Source organism: Protopterus annectens, chromosome 9.part0, assembly GCF_019279795.1.
Source record: "Protopterus annectens isolate FY-2018-M chromosome 9.part0, PAN1.0, whole genome shotgun sequence".
Lineage (NCBI taxonomy): Eukaryota > Metazoa > Chordata > Ceratodontiformes > Protopteridae > Protopterus > Protopterus annectens.
The window spans coordinates 406,928,632-406,948,826 of record NC_056743.1 but is presented as its reverse complement, the minus strand read 5'-3'; the positions used below and the strand labels follow the sequence as shown (position 1 = coordinate 406,948,826).

At 38.5% G+C, this 20,195-nt stretch overlaps 1 protein-coding gene across 7 annotated transcripts in view; it reads right to left on the bottom strand.

The window, feature by feature from the left end:
• Window positions 1-20,195, bottom strand: part of DMTN (dematin actin binding protein) — a 1,900,252-nt gene that overhangs the window by 608,767 nt on the left and 1,271,290 nt on the right. For all 7 annotated transcript variants that reach the window (XM_044082941.1, XM_044082937.1, XM_044082938.1 and 4 more), the window contains 2 exons: window positions 16,479-16,628; window positions 10,235-10,344 (listed from right to left, as the gene is read on the bottom strand). In XM_044082941.1, coding sequence (XP_043938876.1) covers window positions 10,235-10,344; window positions 16,479-16,628 — 260 coding nt within the window. The remainder of the gene's footprint in view (window positions 1-10,234; window positions 10,345-16,478; window positions 16,629-20,195) is intronic.

Genomic DNA, 20,195 nt, shown 5'->3' with positions numbered 1-20,195 from the left:
TTCCCTCAGCCTTAATTGTCTTGATTCCTCTGTGGTAATATCTGTAGTTGCCTTCTATTTCAGACCTATATACTCAAGGAAAGCACCATGTATAGCTACCTTGCAGACTTCACACCGGTCTCTTAATGAGGTATTCCCCTCTGTACTATCCTGTTGAGGACTTCAGATATGATAGTTTTGGTAAGTCTCTAATACAGTTGGGTATTTTTAAAATAATGTGCCCACATCAATCCTGCTCTTCTGTTTTAATAAGCTCCTGCAAAATGTGAGGTAATGGTTTCACGGTTGAATTCCCCCAAACATCAGTCCACTCATGACAAACCATCCAATCCCTAAGAAGGGACTGGAATTTCTTTTGATTCTTTTACCTTTAAATGTCTCCATCCCTAGTGCCATCCAGTACCAGATTAAAACTCCAAAAAGAATGCAAAATTCTGCATGCAGCTTTACTTCCTACCAAGTGAAGAGGAAATGTCCTAGAAATCTTTCATCATCATTATTGTGAACATAAGCATTTTCATTTATCCAGTTCTGTCTTTATTAAAAGAGCCTTCACAAATTATGCAAGTCTTGTACAACCATGCATGTTATGGGTACCCTGTAGTCAGGGGCCTGTGAAATAAGAAAATCACTCCTTTCTTTTCCCATCCTGGCTTATGTTCTGATAATATCTGTGAGTACTCTTTTCACCAAAGCTTGCTAATGTTTCTTATTTTTGTAGACCGATTATCTGAGCAGCCAACTATCACAGCCCCTTCCCTTTTCATTTTCTGGAGCACTCTTGTTCTCCTAACAGGACAGCTGCATCCCCCTATATACAAAGACACAGTTTTTGCAAATTCTTTAGGGGCCACACACAAATCCTTTGAGGGTTTACACTTTTTCCACTTACATTTGTCTGAGCCCCCCCCCCAAGTGGTAATAATGGACATCCTCTGCGATATGGAACAGTAAAAACTATCCACTTTGGATAAACAACACCTATGCCCAAACAGAAAAAAAATGCTCCTGTTGGCTATTTCAGACAATGGACACCTAGTAATATAGAACCCCCTGGCTATTTTACAGAGGTTCAGGCTTTGGTCCTTACTGATTAACCCCCAACTAAAATAAATACTAATATATTAAAACATTGAGTTAACACCATAAACATGAAATGAACAGCAGACTATTCCTAATGAAATAATAAACAGCTGTGTTTATCCACGTACACTACGCCAAAGCCTACAGCCTGTGTTACTGGCTGCTACTGCTCCCCTAAATAACATGGCTAACAAAGACATGAAGACACACTGTAACTGCAGTGCTATGTGTATTAATTAGACAACAAAATTTAACATTTAACAGGGGCTGCAGATGCTGAGGCAATACATACAACCCCCTCTCTACACAGAGTCCCTTACAGTGGTGAAGTTCTTTTGCATATAAGTGAGAGGTCATCCAAGTGAATTAAAATGAAATGAAATTAAATAAAATCAACTCTCTGTGACAGTCTTATCTAATCTGTCTAACCCTTTCACTCCTTTTTCAGTCATATCCTATTCATAGGCACCGGAACCGTACTGTGATGGGGAGGGAGCCCCCCCCCCCACACACACACACTTTTATAGCTGTAACACCTATAGGCGGACCCATGCCAATGCACTAATGTAAATTCAAACACAAAAGTGCATGGAAATAACTATGTTCCACATCAATCCGGCTGCTGCTTTCCTGATCACATCAATCCTGTTGCCAAAATCACAGTAAGGAGAGATTTTATGTGTTTTGGCTTCCCCCAAGGCTGTGCTCCATTATGTTTATCTTATGCAGGCTGGAAGGTCTGTCTTGTGCTCCATTTATGCAAGCTGGAAGGTCCATTTTGTGCTCCATGTATGCAGCCTGGAAAGTCCGATTATGCAGGCTGGAAGGTCCGTTTATGCTGGTGTGTGTGTGTGTGTGTGTGTGTGTGTGTGTGTGTGTGTGTGTGTGTGTGTGTGTGTGTGTGTGTGTCTGTGTGTGTGAGAAATGCCCCATCCAGTTACTTATGACTGGTAGTTAGAATTACTCAGGCTCAAATCCTGTACCTTAGGTACAGGAGTCTGCATTGTCTACCCACACCACCACTTGTGATCGAGGAAGTTTGGTCTGTTCCTCTTAAAATTTGTGGTTTTCTGGAAAATCAGTGAGAATGGAATTGACTAAATAATGATAGCCCTTTAAGTTTCAGTCTTCCTATCTTTTTTTAGAAACACATGGTAACACAAAACACTATTTTAGCAACATTCTAAGATTACGCAAGCAATATTTAAAATGTGCCCCTAGTTTTGCCCCTTTGCCCCGTCAAATAAATTTTGGCTTTTTCCAGATTTTTCTGCTGTGAAATTGAGAGATTTAGTTGTGTCAAGTGTATGGTGCAGTGGTAGTGTTGTTGCCTCACAGCAAGATGTTTTTGGTTTGATTCTTGGCTGGGGTGCCTTCTGTGTGGAGTCTGTATGGCCTCCCTGTGTTTGTGTGGGTTTCCTCTGGGTGCTCTGGTTTCCTCCTATGTTACAATGACATATGTCTGGAGCATTTTTATGTGGCCCTCTGCTGAAAATTGGCTTTGTTCCAAGTTGGACTTTCCTGGTAAACAAATGTTAAATAAATAAAAAAATTTGCTGAGAGCTTCAGGGGAAGAGAAGTTTAGTGCTGCTTATTCCAAGTCTGTTTGCATTGTTAGTAGCACAACAGGTAATAGCCTTACTTTTGATGCAGAAGGCTGTGGGTTCTACTCCCACAGCATGCAGATGGATCGCTGATACTGTACTGTGTTGTTCTTTAAAGGGAGTGGATGCTGCAGTCCTGTGAATGTCCTCCTTTGGAGGAATTACATAGTAACTATGAACCTATCAGTTTGCCATCCATTCCCTATTGCAATATTACTAGCTTATCATTTTTTAATGTAACATAGGCAATTTATTCGTCAAGGACAACAGCCACTTTTTTTGTAGATGAAACAATGAAATATAAAGTTGTTTCCTAGCAGCAACCTCTTCATTAGTTAGAGATCCCTTTAATGTGGAATTATTTAGATGACTTACTTCTGCAGAGATTTTGCATATTTACTGATATTGGATTGTAATAACAGAAGTTTGAGTGGCCTTTTATGGTTGAAATTTTCTGAAATGGGTAGTTTTGTCATTGGTTCATACATTTTGTTTCATTGCTTACTAGAAGACTGTCCAAAAGTACAAATTTAAAACACAATCTAACAACTGGTGCTGTATTATACAAGGAATTTAATTTAATAGAATCAGGAAGGTGAATCAAAGAATGCATACATGTATGCATGGCCCTAACAATGTGTTTGAAAACAGCCCAGAGGAAAGTGTGAAAGGCTCAAACTTATGGGCAAATTTTAAGATTTACTCTTGTTACCAAAGCAATGGATAAAGGTAATACAGTTCACACCACATTACCTTGACCTGCCCAAGCCTTTTGACACACTCCCCTACTCAGGTGTAGTACAAAAGATGAAATATAGGAGCAAACACTTGCATCACTAGCTGGATTGCCAACTTGCTCACAGGATGCAGGAGATCAAAATAGGGGAAGAGACCAGTTACCAATGGAGTCCCCCAGGGTTTGGTGCTGAGTCTTTTTCTGTTTGGCAAAAACATCTCAAAAGTAAAAGGAAATACCAAAGGGCTTTGGCCAGCTAAGTTTGAGATGACTGCAAGCTAGGAGCAGTTATTTAATCCCCAAATGATGTAACCATCATGCAGGAAGGTTTATCTCAATCAATAACTGGTCAAAATCATGGCAATGCCCTCTAAGAACTGACCCAATTGTTTGGCATTTGGGAACCTGTGCGTACAGTGACCTAACTTTTGACCAACATTTGCCCAGAGTCTTAAAAAAGCCTTTCTATATTGCACAGCTTATAAACAAATTGATTGTGATTAGATCTAGTGATACTGTTTCCCCCCTTTACAAAGATCTCCTTAGGTCAATCATTTTGTATAATGCCCACTTTGGCATGTATCTGTCCAGCCCCATGCAACAACTGGAATACTTTCAGAGATACCTCACTTAAAAGGATACAAGTCCTAAACAATAGGTTTTGCATGGACCACCTCAAAGATTTATTACTATACTCACTATCCTACAGAGGGCTTAGAGGTGACATGTCTGGCATACAAGGCACCCTCCGACCTAATACAGATGGACCTACTGAACATCAGCAAGTCAAATGGCATCAGAAATACTCAGTCCAGGTATCTAAACTGAATGTTGTGGAGAGATGGATATATATCACAGAGGCTACCACTGTTCCAGAACAGACTGTCCATAAAAATAAAACAAAGCTCAGCCATCCATATTCAAATGCAACTTGGATCTAAGGATGGGAAATAGAAAATGAACTACAAGATTGCCCTTCATGCCACTAATGGACAGAGGCAGTTCCTAAATGCTGCATCCCTTATATGGGTCCCCTCAAATTATCTACAGAATGATCACAGTTATTCTCACTATGGCTAATATACAATTATCAGCCATAGGATAGGTAAGACCAATCAGAAAATGTTAATTCAAGCACCAAAAGGGAATTGCTAAGCTTAAAAAGTCCTCCAAGTGAACCTATATTGTGGTAGTAAATAGTTATAAAAAATTGCCCTTTTTAGATCGCTAAGTGCCCCTCTCACCCTCTGTCCCCCCGTCTTCAACAGCTTCCAGCGCCTATGATCCTATTCCCCTCAGTGACGGGGGGGGGGGTGCTTAATTATACAGGCCTGGCAATACTCAGTGGGGCTTGGGGAGGCTATGAGGTGAACACATTTTCACAAGAATCATTGTGGATGGGCTGTTTAAAAAGTCTATGTTACAAATATGGACCGTTTCAATATATCCTGAACATGTTGCCCTGTGCCTAAGTGGGGGTCCCTTCCAACACAGGTATCAAACACTATATGGATCATAGGAGGGGATGTCACTGACATACTCAATGATGACCTGAATTAAGCCTCAGCCTACTGTTGTAAATAGAAACAAATTAAGAAATGCCATGTTTGTTAACTAACAGAAAACATAAAGCCACTGCAACACAAATGGGATATCATATTTTTAGTGGACCAACATAGGTTATGCTGCACAAATACAAATAACAGTGTTCTTACGCTCAAGGTCTAAATTCCTTAGACACTGAAGAGTTCCCGAGCTCTCTGTCTGGGGACATAGGCCTCTCATTCCTAGTGGATGACAAAACATTGGTAAGAACTTCACAGAGAACTTCTGGTGTCAGTTAGTGAAGCCCCGGCTGGTATTACCCAACATCTGTAACATGCCAGACCCATACAACTAATACGTATGATCATTTTTATTACCAGCAATATTAGTCTACAGTGGACTCTGTTAAAATGCCAGGGTTTTGTGATATAAAAAAAGAGACCACAATAAATCATTTCAGAACATTTCGCACCTTTAATGTGACCTATAACCTGTACAATTCAATTGAAAAACAAATCTGTTAGGGGGAAAAATATAAAAAATGTACAATAAGTTAGTTGCATAAATGTGCACACCCTTAAACTAATCTTTGTTGAAGCACCTTTTGATTTAATTACAGTATTCAGTCTTCTTGGGTACATACCTGCCATCAATTAAAGAGACTCTGACTAACCCCAAATAAAGTTCAACTGTCCTAATAGGATTTTCCTGATATTTACTCAGTTGTATGCTTCAGCAAAAGCCATGGTTCACAGAGAGCTTACAAAGCATCAAAGAGATCTCACTGTTGAAAGGTATCAGTCAGGAGAAGGGTACAAAAAAATTTCCAAAGCACTGGATATACAATGGAACACAGTGAAGACAGTCATCAAAAACTGGAGAAAATATGGGACAACAGTGATGCTGCAAAAAACTGGACGTCCCTCAAAACTGATAAAAAGATAAGATGAAAACTGGTCAGGGAGGCTGCCAAGAGACCTACAGCAACACTGAAGGAGCTGCAGGAATTTCTGGCACGTACTGGTTGTGTACTACATGTGACAACAATGTCCCGTATTCTCCATATCTCTGGGTTATGGGGTAGGGTTGCAAGATGGAAGCCTTTTTTTACACAGAAAAACATCCAGGCCCAGTTAAAATTTGCAAAACAATACATCAAGTCTTCCAAAAACATGTGGGAAAATGTGTTATGGTCTGATGAGACCAAGATTGAACTTTTTGGCCATAGTTTCAAAAGGTATGTTTGGTGCAAAAACAACACTTTGCATCACCAAAAGAACACCATCCCTATGATGAAGCATGGTGGTGGGGTTGCTTTTCTTCAGCTGGAACTGGGGCTTTAGTCAAGGTGGAGGGAATTCTGAACAGTTCCAAATGCCAGTCACTTTTGGACCAAAGCCTTTAGGCATCTGTTAGGAAGCTGAAGATGAAGAGGAATTTCATCTTTCAACATGACAATAAACCCAAGCATACATCCAAATCAACAAACGAATGTCTTCACCAGAAGAAAATTAAAGTTTTGGAATGACCCAGCCAGAGCCTACACCTAAATCCAATAGAAAATCTGTGGGGTGACCTGAAGAGGGCTGTGCACAAGAGTTGCCCTCGCAATTTGACAGATTTGGAGTGCTTTTGCAAGGAAGAGTGGGCAAATATTGCCAAGTCAAGATTTGCCATGCTGATAGACTCCTACCCAAGAAGACTGAATGCTGTAATTAAATCAAAAGTTGCTTCAATAAAGTATTAGTTTAAGGGTGTGCACACTTATGCAACCAGCTTATTGCACGTTTTTTTTTTTAAGTTTTACATTTTTCCCCTAACAGATCTGTTTGTTTTTCAACTGAATTGTACAGGTTACAGGTCACATTAAAGGTGGGAAAAGTTTTGAAATGATTTATTGTGGTCTCATTTTTTACATCACAAAAATCTGGCATTTTAACAGGGGTGTGTGCACTTTTTATATCCACAGTATATGCCTGTCTGTTTTATAACTATGCCATTACTGGGATGCAGGTGTTTGATAAGGATGCATCAATGCACTTGGCTGTGTTTACATGTTTTCACAGGTGGTTTGGTTTTAGGGTCCCTACTGTAGATACTGACTTTCTTGAGGTTAGGGAGCTCTTAGTAGTGGCATAGAATGTTTTACCCAATGCACAAAACAAAAAGAGTGGTTCCACCAAGTATGAAAAGAAAACAGTGGGTCTAAACCCTTCTCTGAGCTCATGGGATAGTAAGGGACCCAGTGTCAGTTCAAGGGACATAGATGACAGGGAGAATTCTGTGACAGGGATGTTATTGGTCCGGTCCAGTATGGTTATCATGGTCAGCTGAAGAGCAAGGAAGAATGTGTGTGTGAATGATTCTAGTAAAGAAAATGATTTAATTGACTATGTCAGGTCACATAATCTGCGTATTTGCAAACCAGATAAGGGTGGAGGTGTGGTGATTTTCGACAAAGTTGATTACTTTGATCGTATGACCAGCCTCCTTGAAGGGGATGCATACGTCTTGAGTTCCATCTCTGAAACAAGGAAGGCATACAACAAGATCAAAAATACGTTGGAAGAGATGTTCCAGGATGGTTGTTTAGATCAAGACCAATTTAACTTCTTGAAGACCATCTATCCTAGATTTCCCTGTATATTTGGGATTCCCAAAATACATAAGGGGTTGCACGATCCCCCCATGCGCCCCTTAGTTGATAGTAGAGGCTCCCCCACGTATACCTGTGCAAAGTTAGTAGATCACATCCTGCAAAAATACCTAGTAGGAGAAAATCAGATTTGCAAGGATTCGTGGTCATTTCTATCTAAAATATCTGAATTGGAATTTGATGATCAATGTAATTTCATGACTGTCGATGTAAAAGACCTATATACATGTATCCCTTTGAACATCGCCACTGACTGGGTAGCTATATTCCTCAAGAAGCAAAATGCTTCAACAACTGAAATTGCGTTGGTTTTAGACTTGTTGGACTTGATTCTGTACAACAACTACTTCATGTTGGGGGACAATTTTTACCTTCAGAAAACTGGGGTGGCCATGGGCTCCCCATGTGGGGCAAGTCTAGCCAACATGGTCATGGCACAATGGGAGAATTTACATGTTTTACATAATGACATAATGACAGTTAAAATTAAGTATTATACACGCTACCTAGACGATATTTTTATCCTGTTAAAAGGTGGAGAGGGTGAGAGTAAGTCTATTTTAGAATACTTCAATTCTACTACTGATTTCCTGATTTTTACATCCACTTATAGTAATGATGCAATAGCTTACCTGGATGTTTGGTTAATAAAAAATGTCACCTTACAAGCTTATTTAGCCAAAATTTATAGGAAGGGGACTTATTCTAATTCCCTACTGCATTATAGTAGTTGCCACCCAAGCCACCAGAAAAAATCAGTAATCAAGGGTCAATTAGTTCGGGCCGCTAGAATTATTAGCCTAGACGAGGATTTTAGCCATGAATGTGAGCTACTAGCCAATATGTTTTCACATAGAGGTTACCCTTCGGATTTATTGGAGGCTTTGGTTAAAGAAGTTAGTGACAAAAGGAGTAGAGGAATCTACCAACCTATATTGTGTAAACTGATGGATGCTGCAAGTCAGGAACCAATTGTGGTAGTGCCTGGCTTGAATACTAGAGGCAATGAGCCACTAAATGTCAGTAATTCTAAATTAATTCTCACTTTTTCAACTAATATTTACCCCGTAGTTGATATTATTAGGAAAAACTGGCTTATATTTAGTAATAATGCTAACTTATCGAGTAAACTAGGTGACCAACTGGAGATAACTTTCAGGAGAGGTAAAAATATGAAATGCCTCCTTGAAAACTCCAATCCTAGTTCAGTAAGAACACCTGGCATGTACAAATGCCAGAATTGTAATTATTGCAAGTACATTCAGGAAACAAATAGATTTTGTGTGAATGGTGTTTGTTTTAATATGAGATGTAGAGCAACTTGTAACACCAGCATGGTAGTGTATTTGGCACAATGCCAGAAGTGCCCAGGATTCTACGTAGGGAAGACCGAACGTAAATTGAGGGAGCGAATTTACGAGCATCAGTATGCTATGAAGAAAAGAAAGGAAGAAAATGCATTAGCTCGACACTTGGTCTCATTTAGTGACCACTCCTTTAAATTTATAGTTATAGACCAGGTATTAGAAAAGAAAAGAGGAGCCCCCTTAAAATTACTACTAGAGGAGTCCGAATTAAAATGGCAGATCAGGTTGAATGCTTATGCACAACCAGGCCTTAATGATAGTTGCTCGATTAGTAGTATTTTAAAACTGAAAAGCCTCCTAAGGTAGTGCTTTGGTGTCTTGTTAGGATATTTTTACTGCTAGTGAGTTGGTCATGTTTTTACAATATGTCTTTATTCAATATTTATGTGCTTTCTATTGTTATGGTGGGGTTTGGATTTAATGTACTTTTCTATGTATTCTTTTAAGTACTTTTTATGTATTATTTTTTATGTATTTTTTCTATTTTATTTCCTACCTATTTTACTATATTGTTTTATACCCTTAATAATAACAATATTTAGATAATTGTTACTTTATGATCAATATTAGGATGTTCTTGTCTAAGAAAATGCTGTTGTTTTAGTTTCTATCTTTTTCTTATTATGTTCCATTGGCTACAAGTTAATTGTATTATTGCCTATTAATGATGTCACCATAGGTATAAATTAAAACCAATTGCACATGTATTTGTCTGATGAAGTCTGCTATTCGAGCAGACGAAAAGCGCTTCACTCTAATAAATTTGTGTACTCTTGTGGCTGCCTATTTTGTCTTTGGGCGAAAGCTGTACTGCCTACTGGATCCGTTTTTATTTCCTGGTTTGCGTTTGAGTAAGATTATAAGAATGTGTGTGTCACTGTTTAAGTGATACTAACTTTGTAGCTTCATATTCCATTTCTGCTATCCATTTCTTCCACTGACATTCTGTGGTATTGGTCATGCCTGAAAGTGGTCCAGGGTGTTTAGTGCACCAAATCTGTCATCAAACAAATAAAACAAATACGCAGTCATCACTGAGATCTGCAGCATTGCTTTCATTCACCCTTAGTTGGTAACCACATCCTTTTCAGCAGTTTTAATATCCTTACGAATATTAATTGGAATTTACATATGTAAATTTTGACTATAACAACTCAAAGTCTGAATTTGATTTAGTGAGACAACAAAGTCTTCTTTAATCAACACCAATTTGAGCTTAACAGCTGTCATCGAATGGACATACCTTATTAAGTTCTTGTTTCTGACGTTCTCTGAGCTCTTTTACTTCATCTGTCAGATCCTCCTCTGTATCTTCATCTTCATTTGAAAGTGAGTGCTTCTTCCTCTCTTTCTCTAACAAAAAAAGGACATGGTAGAGTTACACATGAGAAAAGTCTGCAGAAATTAAATGCACACAAGACATTGATGTACATAATCTGCTCAAAGCAATGACAGGTATTTATTCTGACTTGAATTTGATGCGCTCTCCCCAAAATATATATCTATCAATACAATGCTCCAGGCTTTGGACATACAGAGCTTAAAAAAACTGAATGTTATTCAGCTCTGCTAAAACTTTATCTTCTATATAACTAGTTTAGTTTCAGTCTAAAGCCACTAAGGCATATACTCTAACACATGTATGAAGGTATTTTGTTCTAGAACAAAGCAAGGGATTAGGACAGAAGGCTAATCCTTTTCTTGTTGGTATACATATCTATGTTAAATAATCCTTTATCGTTCCTTGTGTTTCCCATATGAGTGTTGTAAGAGACATACTGACTCCAGCAATGCGTGCCCAGAAAAAGATTTACATTCTGAAGAAAAGTCTCTAGAAATGACTTTTAAAAATATGACAATATGAAAAGTGACTGCAGTGGATGTTTTTAACATAGTTCTTTCATTGTGGTTACTCCTTTGGTGACGCACTTAACATTACTGGAATGTGCTCCATCCTGATTAATCGCAGCTGACTACGTCAACAGTCTTTGGCTGTCTAGTACTGTTTACTTGTGGTTAACATTACATAAGTAATGATTCTGTTACTAGAAGTTCAGCTTTACTTTCTGGAATGGTTATGTACTTTTTTGATTTGTGTTCTCTAGAAGTTTGGAAAAAGGAAATGTGTTAAACTATTCAACAGTGCATCAAACAATAAATTATTTATTTATTTATTTCAGTTTGATTACCGGGGAGGTCCACTGGGCTTGGGGGCCCATTTGCAGTGGAGGCCCGGGGAGAAAAGCTCCACAGAAACAACAATTTTAATTACAAAAAAGAGTTCAGACACAGATAACATTACAATTAACAGGTGGCTACAAAACAGTCTACAATACCAATATCAGATTGCTAAATCAGCAAAAGTATTAACAGTTTCAGTTAAGTTCAGCAGGAAAAGATTGGCATATTGTATAAAAAGCAAAGAAAAAAATTAAAAACTTTAACGTTTAGAAGCTTATGGAATTTGTATTTTAGAAGAGGTGAGGAAGGTAAGGAGGTTCGCCTGGGTAGCTTAAGCATATAGTGCAAAAAATGCTTTAGTAGCTTATACATTTAGTATTTTAGAAGAGGTTAAAAGAGGATTAGGAGGGTATAGAGGTTAGCCTGGAGAGAAGGGGGAGGATATTTGGACTGGTGTAGGTTGAAGAGTGCAGTTGCATATCCTATTTAGATAAAGGTGAGAATAAAGTTGGGTTTTGAAGTTGTCTAGGTTGTTGCAGGTTCTTAGAGAGGTGGGTAGGGCATTCCATTTTTTAGCTAGGGTAAAGGATAAGAGAAGTTGACCCACTGGGCCCTTTGGTTTTTGTACTGTGATCCGGTTTTGGTGAGAAGATCTAAGGGATCTGAGGGGGGTATAGGGTTGAAGAATATTGGAAAGAGCAGGACAGTTAGTAGGATGGAACACTAATTTATGGGCTGTGGTGAGTTGGAGAAAGTTAAGATGACTGGGGAGTTCAAGCCAGTTTAGAGAGTGAAGGGAGGTGCAGTGATGAGAGGAGGATTTGGATTTAGTGGCAAATTTGGAGATTTTGTTGTAGCATTGTTCCAATCTGGAGGTAAGAGTAGATGATAGATTAGTGAGCAGAGGAGTGCCATATAGTAGAGAGGGAAGGAGGTAAGTAGAGGCAAGGGTTAGCCTAGTGGAAGGGGACAGAAAGTGGTTGTTTCTATACAGTAAGCCAGGTTTTATATGTGCTTTTCTGATGTTTAGCTGAATGTATTGAATTTGAGCTGGTCATCAATTGTAACACCAAGAAGTTTAGTGGAGGTTACTATTTCAATAATGGAGTTATTAAGGCTGGTTATTTGGAAAGGGTTTTTATCAAGAGATGAGGATTTGGAGGGGGAGAAGAGCAGGATCTTAGATATTACAATGTAGTATCAATGTGAAAAGTTAACCATATGGAATCGGCATTCAAACCCAGAATAATTTAACCATAGCCACTAAGTTTTCTAGTTACATGAGAAAACAAAAAGGAAGCATGGAAATAAACCCCTTAAATGAGCAAGTCGCTTAGTGTTTAGGAGCAACTGGAAATTTGGGCTATGCTCTTCAATAGTCCCCTGGACTGCAAGCCTAGTAACTATCTATGAAACTATCTTTTAGTTGGGAGCATTGCCATAATGGTTAGGGTGTTTACCTCACAAACACAAGGCACAGAGTTTAATTCTCATCTCTGAGGGAAATTGGCTAGGCAACGGCAGTTAGGCTAGTACTTATCTATAAACCTATAAACTATTCAACCAAACAAGTCCAAATTTTTTTTAAAGTAAAACGTTTATATTCTCCTGTATAACAAATGTTCCTGTTTGTGAAAATCTTACTATATGAACATACAGAAAAAATAATCACATCACTGGATCAATTGTGTATAAATGTCTGTTAATTTGACCCTAAACATTTTACAGAAAAGTTTAGATGCTTCTAAAGATGAGCCCATGATAAGCTTTAAGCCATAAGGTTACTGGGACTTCAGCTGGAAGGTAATACTACACCTGATTATCACTCGGGATGGACATAGCTTTGTTTGTATTTTAGCTTTGAATTCAAGAAGTAAATCTTGCATCAATTTTAACTTAAATAATCTGTTAGTAAAATCCTGTTTTATGTGCACAATGCATTGCAGCAGTGTGTGGAACATAGGGACCATGCTAAGCCAATGATCACAAGAACCCTAAAATACAAAGCCATAGACACCTTTCAGCAGACAAACTTAATAGCTGTGTTTCCCTTTACAAGATAAGTGCTTACCTCCTAAACTGAGCAGAGACATACACAATAAACTTAATGTAAATTTGAGTCTATCCATCCAGTTATCTAGACTAGCTTTAAGGGTAGCCAAAGCAGTACTATGTTTGACTTGTAGTGGTAACTTATCCCATTTGGTGGGAGTACATTGAGTTAGGAACCTATCCCTCCAGCAAGTCGTGTTTACTTGCTGGTGAAGATTTAGGTTCCTAGTGCAGATATCTGTAGAGGCATTGGTCATATAAAACTTTAACAATCTCACAAATATTGACCTTGGGCTTATAAACAACTGTAAAAAACACAGCTGTTATGACTACCAACTATTTTAGGTTTAGTTTGATCTATGACAGTGAATAAAAATACAATGTATTGCTCTAGTGATCATCTTACTATATTACTCATGTACTCTGTACTCAATACACTGCTGAATTATTATTCCAAAATCCTTTAATTGTCAAATTCAAATGCTCAGTTCTATCCAAGTGTCTCTCTTCTAAAATTTCTGTTTGTACCCTATGCTACTTAATAAAATTCAGTACTCTGCTTCAGGTCCGTACCTATGTCTGAATTCAGATTCTGAAAAGGTGCTATTACTTTCACATATTTTACATGGCATTTTTTGAATATATGTTTTTTAACTTGCAACTTATATCCATGCAGTAATATCTGGCAGGCTGATCTTATATGCAATTGCAACTTCTCACCCCTGTCTGAACCAATGTCATATTTTCAAAGATTTAATCATGCTGAAAACTGAGCCTGTGCTCCATCCTGCACCCACACCATCCATTTTTGTCTCATCTCAACTTCCATCCTAGCTGCAAAAAAAAAAAAAAAGCTTGCATACTTTCAATTCACTGATTTTTAGCCTTAAGATGAGTGTACTGGCTACCAATAAAACAAAAACTAGATTATACTGAAGCAATTGATGCCACCAGGATTGCATCTGCTTGTATTCCCTTCAGTTTATCATACTTTATTTGCACTGAACTGCTTGTCACATCTCCTTTCAGTACTACTTTTAGTGTTTCTCATGCAGATGTGTCGTATGTCATGATTCCTTCATTTCCTAATTAAGTGCCTGTACTTGCAAACAGACAGCCTGCAGTTGTAGAGCTTTGTTGGTAGATAAGGAAAAAAAAGTCCAGCTAATGGTTTTATAACTGCATAACATAGCTCTTCTAAAATGCTGGGAAGCGATCATTTTACTTGAATTTAGTGTGCAGTTCTGTCCACATGCATAATGCCAGGGGAGCCAGCACAGTTTAATACAGGTGAATGATACTTTTCCACCTCTTCCCCCATGCAGCTCATGGCCACATTGTACTGCTTGTATCTAGTTTTTACCTTGTTACAGTAGAAACTCCAAATACATTTCATTGTTAGAACTAACAGCAGTCACTGTTGAAACTCCCCACCTCATATTCAAAAGACTTTTGCATAGTGTAGAGTTACTTTGCAGTGCAGCAGCACCTGACATCAAGAAGTTTATTACACACACATTACTAAGAAACAAAACATTTTTACTTACAGGTTACAACTTCAGTCCCTTCGTTATCCTTCTAAACATTAATGACAAACTGGGAACCACGCTTTGGAGTCTTCCCACCAATGTGGCCCATTCTGCAAACCTCTAGTGTTTTTCTTTTTTTCCACTTCTTGCAGAAGCACAGATGTCAAGTCCAAACTGCACTGTACGGTAATGACACTTCCGTTCATTTCCTACTTTTATATTCTTGTTGGCCACCTTCTTCATCAACTCTACCACCCAACACTGGTCTTTTCTTCATGTCCAAGCTACTCCTAATATTCCTGGTCACTCATGGGCTTTTTTCTGTTGATCAATCATTTTCCTTTGGAATACTGGAAAAGGTTTCTTTGGCAAGCTCTGTCCATAGGCTGAGCTATTGTCAAAAGAACAGAATCCTCTTCAGCTTGCTGGCTAAACTTTTTTATGCCCTACTTTTCCTATTCTGCATCCAAAAAGGTCTTTGTTCCTTCAGGAAAAAATATTCTCACACCTGCCTCTTGATATCCTCTCACTGCAGGGATAAATTCACTTCTTTTCTACCTAGTGTACAGTGAATAACTATTCTGCACAATCACTCTGGTGTCCCCATCTAAAAATCCTTTACCATTCTGCTTCAATGTTATCAGGAACAGTTTCTTCTGCTGACGTGAAATAATCTTTACTACTGTAGGTCTTAGCTTCTTTCTCATGGCCAAAACTGAAACATACCCATAGTGTGCTCTTTCAATTAACAAATCCTGTTTTGGAATACAAGTCCAGTTTCTTATTTGTCCTTTCATAAAATTAATGCAATTGGCTCCTTCCAGTGTCTCTGGTACAGCAGAAAATCTCAGATTTTCTCAGTGTGCGCTGTGTTCTAGCTCTGTATCTTGAAAATGTCCTGCTTGATAAGCCTCATATTCAGCCAGTCTTTCACTTTCAACTTCTGTTTCTGTAGTTTTATCAGATTCTTTTATTCTTCCCAGCCATTGTCATTTGACATATATATATCCCTGCAGTGTCTCACTCATTTTAACACAACTGACAGCATTTGATTTATTTTTCTCTCTAAATTACTAGGAGTCATCTCTTACACTGAAGCTGAAACATGAGCTGCAATGCTCTTCCCCACTGGAGGTTTCTTTTCCATTTTTAGTTGATTTTCTTTTATTTTCTACAGATTTGTTGTTTGCTAACATCCAGACAGTGCAGTGACTAACATTAACTGACTTTTACCCAGATGAATGGCTCTTGTTAGCTGTTTTCCAAAGTTTCTGTTTTCATACTGAGAGAGCAGTAATCAACCTGTTGATCGGTGTGCAGCCATCTTGGATCTCTAAATCTTCAGAAGAAATAAGCAGGACACACTGTCATGACATATTTGTTTCCTAACACCTATCCCATCTATGGAATAAACTAATTACTCATATTAAATAGGATGGAACCCTTACCATGTTTAAGGCAAACCTTGATAGCTGGATGGGTGGCACTGGGCACACATTCTCTCTGGCATATCTTTTATTGCTATTCCAGAAGCAGGAGGTGCCATATGAGAATGGGAGCTAGTAAAGCTTTATCGGGCTTCAGACTGCTTTTCCTCGGAGATCTTATGGGTACTATGAAATACTTTTTTGTTTCCTTTTTAACCTCCTATTTTTCACACACTGTACTGCTGGACTACATAAAAACAGTTTTTTAAATGCAACAAAAAGTAACTTTGTTTCCTACCTACTACTGCCAAGGAGGGCGGACAGGGCCAGTAATCTGTTTCAATCTTGGCTGGCTTGCTGGGATCAGGAGGGTGTGCTGCTGGGAACTTGGATGATTCAATGATAAGGTCTTCTATATGCTTTGACTGAGGGATCCCAGCTGTGGAATCTGTAAGATAAAGATGCAACATTGTCATGTGGTAAGTTTCTGAAGCAAGCAGGCAAAACATTGTCATGTGGTAAGATTCTGAAGCAAGCAGCCAAAATATTTCCATTTGGTAAGATTCTGAAGCAGGCAGCCAAAAAGGAACTCATGGTCATGCTATTCTTAGAGTAACCAACATCAAATATGTGAAAAGATATGCAAAGTTAGATGATATATGTATGCCATAAACTTCCTACAGTACTGTGGATGAAGTACATAGCCCTACATTAAGCCATAGAGCAATGGTATAACCAGAAAATCACTTAATACTTATGGACAGGTACTAGTAAATGCTTATAATTCTAATAGCTGTAAAACAATGCACTGTCCTCTTAACTTTTCATAACTGAGTTCATTAACTTGTTTTGACTTCTGCAGGCAATGCATGCTATCATAAGCAGTAGTGACAACAAATCTTTAACAAACCAATAAACAGACAGATGCAGCATTTACTACATTATCAATATTTCAGCTCTAAAAAGATACAGATAAATAAGATTATTCCCTATGTACCCTGGTCTGAGTCCCAATGTTCCAGTTCTGTATATCTTTGCTCATTAAATTATCATATCTTCCTACAATAAGTTAGCATAATGCCTGAAATATTAAGTTTCTGCCTCTGAAACGAGATCAAGATTAGTATGAAATAAAACAGCTCAATTTGTACCTGAAAATATTAACATAACTACTTTGTGCAGAAAGATCTCAGGCTCATCTTGAAATTGGGCGATAAGGTTTTAATGAGCTCAAAAGATCCAGAAGGAGAGCGATTTGTTTTCAAAGAAAGATGCATCCATGTTACCAACACATTAATGTGTGAGCTTTGCCCACCCCATTGTTAACAGTGTTTACCTTGTTTTACCAGCAATTCTACTTTGTATCATCTTCGTGTATCAGACAACAAACAGCTACATTTGACAGGAATTGCAGTTCTTACCGTCTTCCATCAGGTAGTTTTGAGTGATCCTTTCCACTGCCTTCACTATACTACACTGTTATAGAAACACACACACACACACACACGCACGCGCACGCACGCATACACACACACACACAAACACGCACGCACACACACACACACACACACACACACACACACACACACACACACACACACACACACACACACACACACATGCACACATGCACGCACACATGCACACACAAACACACGCACACACACACTCACACACACACACACATGCACACACACGCACGCACACATGCACACACACGCACACACACGCACACACACGCACACGCACGCACGCACACACACGCACGCACTGCACACACATACACACACACACGCGCGCGCACACAAACACACGTGCACACACACACACACACACACACACACACACGCACACACGCACACACATGCACACACGCACACACACATGCACACACACACACACACATGCACACACACGCACACACACACACATGCACACACACACGCACGCACACACACACACACACACACGCACAAACACGCACGCACACACACACATACACACACACACACACACGCACGCACACACATGCACACACATGCACACGCACACACACACACTCCAGATAAATTTAAATAATCTAACAAACATGTTGAAGCTTGACTGGCATTTTTCGTTTGTCACTTTACTGCATGCAGCATATGTTTGGTAGGAAACATTTGGCTTCATGTTAGACAGTTAACTGTATATGTGAATCTTGGTGGTGTTTGTGCAACTTAGATGTCCAGAAAATTAATCTCCACATCTTAAACTCAACTAGTTTGTTCAGCCTTTTTATACATAGCACAGCATGATTTTCAACCATAGAATCACACCTTTGATAAAAATAAGCCGTATGAAAGCCGGAAAACAAGGTTTTGGTTTGGATTCTTCTTACTGAGATGGAAAAATGGAACTATGCCCTTGTATTCAACTGTCCTTTACCGCTGAAGCAAGAAATCTTGCTGTGAAAACTTCAGCAGATATTCTGAATCCAGATTAAAGTATATCCACTTCAATATCTAGAGTTGGAGCTAGGTTTTTGAGACAGGTAAAATATTAGATTTACAAGACATACTCTAATTCTGATCATATTATCAAGAGACCCAGTTTCTATGGCAGATCGCATAATTAATTTTGAGGAAAGAGATAGTTAGATGCAAAGTTTCATTTAAGATGTTAGATACTGCCCTCTTAAATGTAAAAAGATAGACTGGTGGCATTAAATGACATCTACAACCTAAACCCTACATTTAGTTTCCCCAGAGTCCATTTTCCTCCATACAGAATGATCCTCATACCTCTAAAGAAACAGACTTAGCAGTTTCTTCCTCTCTGACTTATTTCTAACCTAGTCAATTTCTTCATTGCATACCATGGTTGGTGCTGAATGCAATATTACCTTACTTTATTTAGGAATTTGTCTCCCTTATTGATATGTCAATTCATCTATCACAGCTAAATGCTTCCATCAAAGGAAAACACACACAGCAATGTATCAGAATCTCTTTTATTTCATATTTACTAGGGTCATAATGCTACTCAGGCTAAAGTTTATTTTTTTAATTGTATACTGCTATTTATGGCTGTATTTATTCCTTTCACCGTGGTAATAAAGCAAGTGAGTCTTCTTTTACTCTAAATATGAAGAAAACAAATTAACCACTGACAAGCAATTTCATTAGTCAGTTGCTCTTTGCAAGCCAGAAAATATGATACTCCTGTTTGAGTCAGGGAAAAAAGGTGGTAAGTAGACAGATCCTGAAACTCACAACTTTTCTATTTTATTTCTTTATATTTATGTAATAAGTATATTGTGTACGGAACACATATGTAGGAACCAAATATGCAATAGTCACTGCAATATGTATTGCTCACCAGTTCTGCCAATATGGTTCCACCCCTTTCCTTAGTTTTACTTTCAACAACAGCCCTAACTCAATTTTCTAGTTCTCACAATATCCAAAGACTATAGCACAGGAGACATATTGCATAACCTTTACAGGAAACCTACAAGGGTAAATATGGTTCTTCATTACAATAGCATGCACTCCCTTATCACCAAGAAGAGTACTGTCAAATCCTATGGAACGAGGACGAGCCCAAGTGTCCATACAACTTAGAGCTTTCACCAGGAATCTTAGGGAACTACAGGAAGCCTTTTTAGTGAAGTGTTACACCAAAATAATGTTGCATAACATTCTAGATCCCATTATCACACTTAAGGCTACTAAACACCTCCACACTCCACAAAACTATCAGAAGGGTAGAGAGAGACTATAAGGGAATCCTTTCTAACTCTACAAGAGAAAATAGGAAAAACAACATGACCATCACCTTCACCACAGACTATTAGAAGATCTGTAGAACGATCACAGATAACTGGGAAATTTTACTGGATAATAGGAAGCGCAACAAAATAGAGATTCCTGCATTTACATATAGGAAAGCCAAAAGCATTAGGGATTTCATAGAAAGCAAATGCCCTCGCATGGACATACAAATGTGATCTCCCAACAGAAGATTTTGTATAGCC